Source organism: Apodemus sylvaticus, chromosome 1 (assembly GCF_947179515.1).
Source record: "Apodemus sylvaticus chromosome 1, mApoSyl1.1, whole genome shotgun sequence".
NCBI classification, from domain to species: domain Eukaryota; kingdom Metazoa; phylum Chordata; class Mammalia; order Rodentia; family Muridae; genus Apodemus; species Apodemus sylvaticus.
This window is the reverse complement of record NC_067472.1, coordinates 102,451,195-102,456,847: the sequence shown is the minus strand read 5'-3', so window position 1 is coordinate 102,456,847 and position 5,653 is coordinate 102,451,195. Positions and strand designations below refer to the sequence as shown.

Below are 5,653 nucleotides of genomic sequence, written 5' to 3'. Positions count from 1 at the left end.
GTGTTGGTGACATTATATCATCTGGTTTATGCTGCCTGCTTGGTGGTCCAGTGTCTGAGACCTTTTGAGGGTCCAGATTAATTGAGACTGCTAGACATCCTACAGGGTCACCCTCCTCCTCAGCATCTTCCAGATTTTCCATAATTCAAATACAGGGGTTAGCAGCTTCTGTCCAGTGATTGGGTACAAATATCTGCATCTGAGTCAGCTGCTTGTTGGGTCTTTCAGAGGACAGTCATGATAGGTCCCTTTTTGTGAGCGCTCTATAGTCTCAGTGAGATCATAAGGCCTTGGAGCCTCCCCTTGAACTGGATCCCACGTTGGGGCTGTCACTGGGCCTTCTTTACCTCAGGTTCCTCTCCATTTCCATCTCTGCAGTTCTTTCAGACAAGAACAATTATGGGTCAGAATTTTGACTGTGGGATGGCAACCCCATTTCTCAATTGATACTGTGTCTTTCTGCTAGAAGTGGGCTCTATAAGTTCCCTAGGTGCTAGAGACTCAGCTCAGTGGTTAAGAGCACTGACTGCTCTTCCAAAGGTCCTGAGTTCAATTCCCAGCAACCACATGGTGGTGCACAACCATCTGTACTGGGTCTGATGCCCTCTTCTGGTGTGTCTGAAGACAATGACAGTGACTCACATACATAAAACAAATAAATGATTTTTTTACAAAAAAAGAGAGAAATTAGTTTTTAATAAAAATATTCATATATTTTAAACATACGTCAATAACATATATTAGTTGTACAAAGGAATGAGTTATATCATCATATTTACATTCAAGTATATCAATCACTCTGACCACATTCATACTCCAAATTCCTCTCCTGTCTCTATTCTTCCCAAATAGCTCCCTCTTTACCTATTTGCATATATGTATGTGTATGTATATGTATATGCCATATGTGTATGACATATGTATATGTTGATATCATTTGGATGTGCTTGCGTTGTCTTGCAATATTTGTTTAGGCGTGTGCCACCATCCAGTCTACAATAATAACTATGAATGTTAAAATAATTATTGCCCTTGACATTTGTTTTGATACAATCTCTGATAATAAATTACCTTTCATCAAACACTAAAATGTTAATGGAAAGAAAGATCAATCAATCTCCCATAAAATGTCTATCTACTTTCATTATTGTTTTGATTCTTTTACATGTTTCCTCAACACTATTTTTTAGCAAAGGTGTTAAAAACATCTATGTGAAGGGAATCTCCAGCATCCATAACTATATGCCTTATGCTTTTTTGGTTAAAAGGTCTTGTAAAATTAATTGGGAAAGGCAGTAAAATATCTGCAATAAATGAGGGTAGAAGATGTAACAAGAGACAAAAAAGAAAGGGAAATTTTACTTCAAGGAAGTCATAAATACATGCAACTTTGGGGTAAAACATTGGTCAAAATATAAACAGAACTTCTAACCTATGATTAGCATAAGATACCAAAGAAAAATTAAAAAAAAAAAAGAATAAGTTACTTTTAAAAACTTGAATACTTCATCTGAATATAGCCAACAAATTTCAGCCAGATATTTGAAATTTTATTTATTTATTCATTCATTTGTTTGTTTGTTTGTTTGTTTTTGAGAAAGTTTCTCTGTATGGACCTGGCTGTCCTGGAACTCACACTGCATACCAGGTTGTCCTCAAACTCAGAGCTATACTTGCCTCTACCTCCCAGTGCTGGGAAATATACATGTGTGCTACCACAAAATACGTTTCTTAAAATATAGTATTATATTTATTGACACATCACTATCATACAGGCTTATTGGGTATACTTTGTGTTGTTTCAAGAAACATAAATACGTGCAGAATCATGATAAAATCAACACAGAAAGATGATATTCATTCTGCCATCATAGTTTTATTTTTTTTGTGTGTTGAAAACACAGAAAATCCTCTCTTTCAATTATGTTGAAATATATAATTCCGTGAACTTTATTCATGCTACTTGGCAATGTGCTCCTTCCAGGTGGATTCAATAAAACAGTTGACAAAACTTTTGCTTACCATATTTTTCCTTACTCTTCCTATGAAGGAGTAAGTAATCCATCTTCATCTATGGGATCAGCTTTTCTAAGGGCCTGATATAACTGAGTTCTTAAGGATTTATGTTTTTATGCACAGCTAAGTTCACATAGTTTTTCTAGGGCTATCTCTTTTTTTAAAAATCTAATGGTGAGATCTCATTCTTCAAGGTGATTGAAGAAAATTTGTATATCTCAAAATAGAGCAAAGCACCTATGTTTACTCAGATAAAGCATTGTGGGAGAAATTTCAATAAAATTGAAATTGAGATTTGGAGAATGAGGATAATCACATCTTCACTGACAAGATTTGTGGAATGCTCATGGCCAATCAGGGGACATTGCACTGTTTTGTGCTGCATGTTGCTCTAATCCTTTCCCTAAGATCCTGCATATCCCAAAGGATGTCTTCACTATCAATCAGAGGTGACTCCTGAGCATCGGACTAGAACATTAAAAATGAACCACAGCTGCCAGATTTATAGAGTGCAGGATATATGTTGCAACAGGTATGTTTACATCATCTTCAGTGTATTATAGATCACACAATTATATAATACAGAGAAGATGAAAGCAGGTGAGAATGAATACTGGAAAGAAAGAAACAGCATTATGTATTTGAATGATAACTAATAGATATTTCAAAATTTGATCTGATAAGAATGAACTGATTGTTCCAAAACATATTATTCTTCATTTGAAGAATTACATTGTTTGTTGTTATGGGTTGATTACTAGTTTTGTTATCCATGAAACAAATTGGAGAGACCATTTCAAGAAACAGTTGAAGAGAATGAAGTTTAGGTAACAACTGTAAGTAAGCTCTCCATCTAAGTATGGTCAGGGTCTGTAGGTAAGAGGTAGAAAAAATCCCTGATATGCATGTGAAAGAATATAGCATGCTAAAAGCTTTTAGTATGCTCTAAGAAGAATTAATTATCGATTTATTGGATTTCTGTAAATTCTTTTTATGTTCCTAGTGTGATGAAAAAGACTGACAAATGTACTGGAAAGGAGCTAACCTAAGAGAAGGAGAGATAGTGACTGTTTATGAAACATGAGAGTTAAATGAAGCCAGGTGACAAGGATCATTTTAAGGCATCAGATGTTTATGATTGGATGGTTAGTGTTGCAAGCAAATAAAATTTGTCTCTTGCCTAACAACTGTGCTTAAATTATGCCATTATATCCAAATTATCAATTGAATATTTGATGATCGATCATAAGATGCCATTTTGAAGAGACTAATCACGTATAGTGAGTTACGAAAAGTTGGTAATTTTAGAGAAACCTCTTTCCATGGATATGTAAAATATTAAAACTGAGCATTCCACACTAAATTTCTAAGTTTCTAAAATAAAACTGAAGCCTAATGATTGCTTAATAAGTAAGTTGGTAGAAATATCAGCAAATGTCCTCAAACAGGAGAGTTTCAATTGGTGTGATATAGCTAGGCCCTGTGTTTTAGCCCTTACACAGCAGAGGCAGGCTGTGTTGCTCTGATGGTAGCTAATAACCAGGCAGTCTATTGAGTACTCCCCATCTTCCTATTTCCTAGGAAAGTACTGTCAATATGACTAACCTGCTTTCGTCTCTTTTTTCCTGTTGCTCTAAGATTTAGGTGTCTTAAAGTCAAATACATCTGCCTGTGGAATCTTTTCTCTTTTACCAAATGAGGTACTACTCAATGGTGAAATGGAAAATACAGTTAAGATTTAAACATTTTTGTACTTTTCCTCTTGAAATTTTAATTGTATAAATTTGGTGTTGATGGATGTTAAAGCAAATATCGTATATAATTTTATGTTCTTGATTCTTAGCATTACTTCTTTGAATGGTCAACTATTTAACTATGATATCAAAGAATAAGAGCAAAATGTTAAAAGGATAACATAATTTTTGGAGCATTTGTATATTTTATATTTATATCTCCATTCTTTACTTCAGTTCCTCAATAATGACTGGCTTAAATGCAATATTCTCTTATTTTAGTAGCTTTACTTTTAATACAAAAATGAAAATTTTCAGTAAGATTTAATTAGCTATTGAATTCATCAAATCCTCCATAAAAACTAAAACCTAATGTGCAATCCTTAATCTTTTATTTTGCAGATATGGTTGATGCTGCTGCACAGGATGCCATTTTGCAAACTTAGGCTAGAATTTCTAGATTCAATACATAAATATCTAGAATAAAGGCTTTGCAATGCTATCTCCCCTTTGAGGAGATTACCCTTGAAGATTATACTTGAAACATCCTTAGTTTTAACATGGTAAATAATACAACATATCACTACATTTCATTTTTCTACCTGGTTGGTATTCCCGGCTTGGAACATTTTCACTACTTGATCGGCATCCCTGTCTGCTTCCTGTTTGTCCTGACCCTGGTGGGGAACAGCATAGTCATTGCTACTATCAAACTAGAACCAAGCCTCCACCAGCCTATGTATTTCTTCCTTTGCATGCTGGCAATGAATGACATTTTTCTTACCTGTTCCACATCCCTGAAAATGCTTGGTATTTTCTGGTTTAATGAACACTGGATTGCGTTTGATGTCTGTCTAACACAGATGTATTTTATCCACACACTTTGCATTTTTGAGTCAGCCATCCTGGTGGCCATGGCTTTTGATCGCTTTGTAGCCATTTGCATCCCACTGCACTACTCAACCATCCTCACAACAGCCATGGTTATTAAACTTGGTTTAGTTGGCTTGAGCCGAGCTGTGTCCATGGTTTTGCCATGTCCTCTTCTCATTAAAAGGCTACCCTACTACACAAACTATATAATCCATCATACCTACTGTGAGCATATGGCTATAGTGAAGTTAGCCAGTGCTAACACTCAAATTAACAGAGCATATGGAATCTCAGTAGCCCTTTCAGTAACAATGGTGGATATATGGCTCATAGCCACATCATATATAAAAATTCTCCAAGCAGTGTTCCGGCTGTCTTCCCAGAATGCCCGCTCTAAAGCTCTGGGCACCTGTGCTGCTCATGTCTGCACTATTCTTGCCTTCTATACACCTGCACTGTTTAGCTTCATAACTCATCGCATTGGCAAGAATGTGTCTCCAAGTGTCCACATCATCTTGGCAAGCTTGTACCTTCTAGTTCCCCCCACAGTCAATCCCTTGGTGTATGGTGTCAAGACAAAACAGATTCGGGATCGAGTGCTGAATCTCTTCTCACACTTAAAAATTTCTGTATATTAAACCATTTAGATAACGTTTGTGATGGAAAAATATGTCTCATGAAATAATGGGGTATCATCTTACACTTGCTTTTTTGCTGTTGTATAATGCTACGTCTTTTTATGTTATTTTTTAAAAGAACAAATTTTTGGTGTGATGTAATTTTAATTTTATGTAAAATATGTCTTTTATCACTTCATTCAGTATCTTTACATTGAATGAATTCTGGTTCAAATTATGCACATGTAATCCATCATTATATATCTTCTTGTCAATTTCTCTGTGTACACTGCATATTTAGTGACAATTTTCTGGGCAAAATAAATGCCATCATTTCAGCTTTAGTTTCATATATAGATGTTTGAATACTGACAGTGCAATTCTTTCTTAAGAATAATTCTCAGCAGGTATGCT

The 5,653-nt window shown here is 35.2% G+C and overlaps 1 protein-coding gene across 1 annotated transcript; it reads left to right on the top strand.

Moving 5' to 3' along the window:
* Window positions 1-4,309: 4,309 nt before the first annotated feature.
* LOC127680923 (olfactory receptor 52K1-like) lies at window positions 4,310-5,260 on the top strand. The gene has a single exon (XM_052176739.1). The coding sequence runs from the start codon at window positions 4,310-4,312 to the stop codon at window positions 5,258-5,260; it is 951 nt and encodes a 316-aa protein (XP_052032699.1).
* Window positions 5,261-5,653: the final 393 nt, after the last annotated feature.

Bases quoted from the DNA above. Each gene is read 5' to 3' on its own strand.
- LOC127680923 (XM_052176739.1), top strand. From the start codon at position 4,310: ATGGTAAATAATACAACATATCACTACATTTCATTTTTCTACCTGGTT.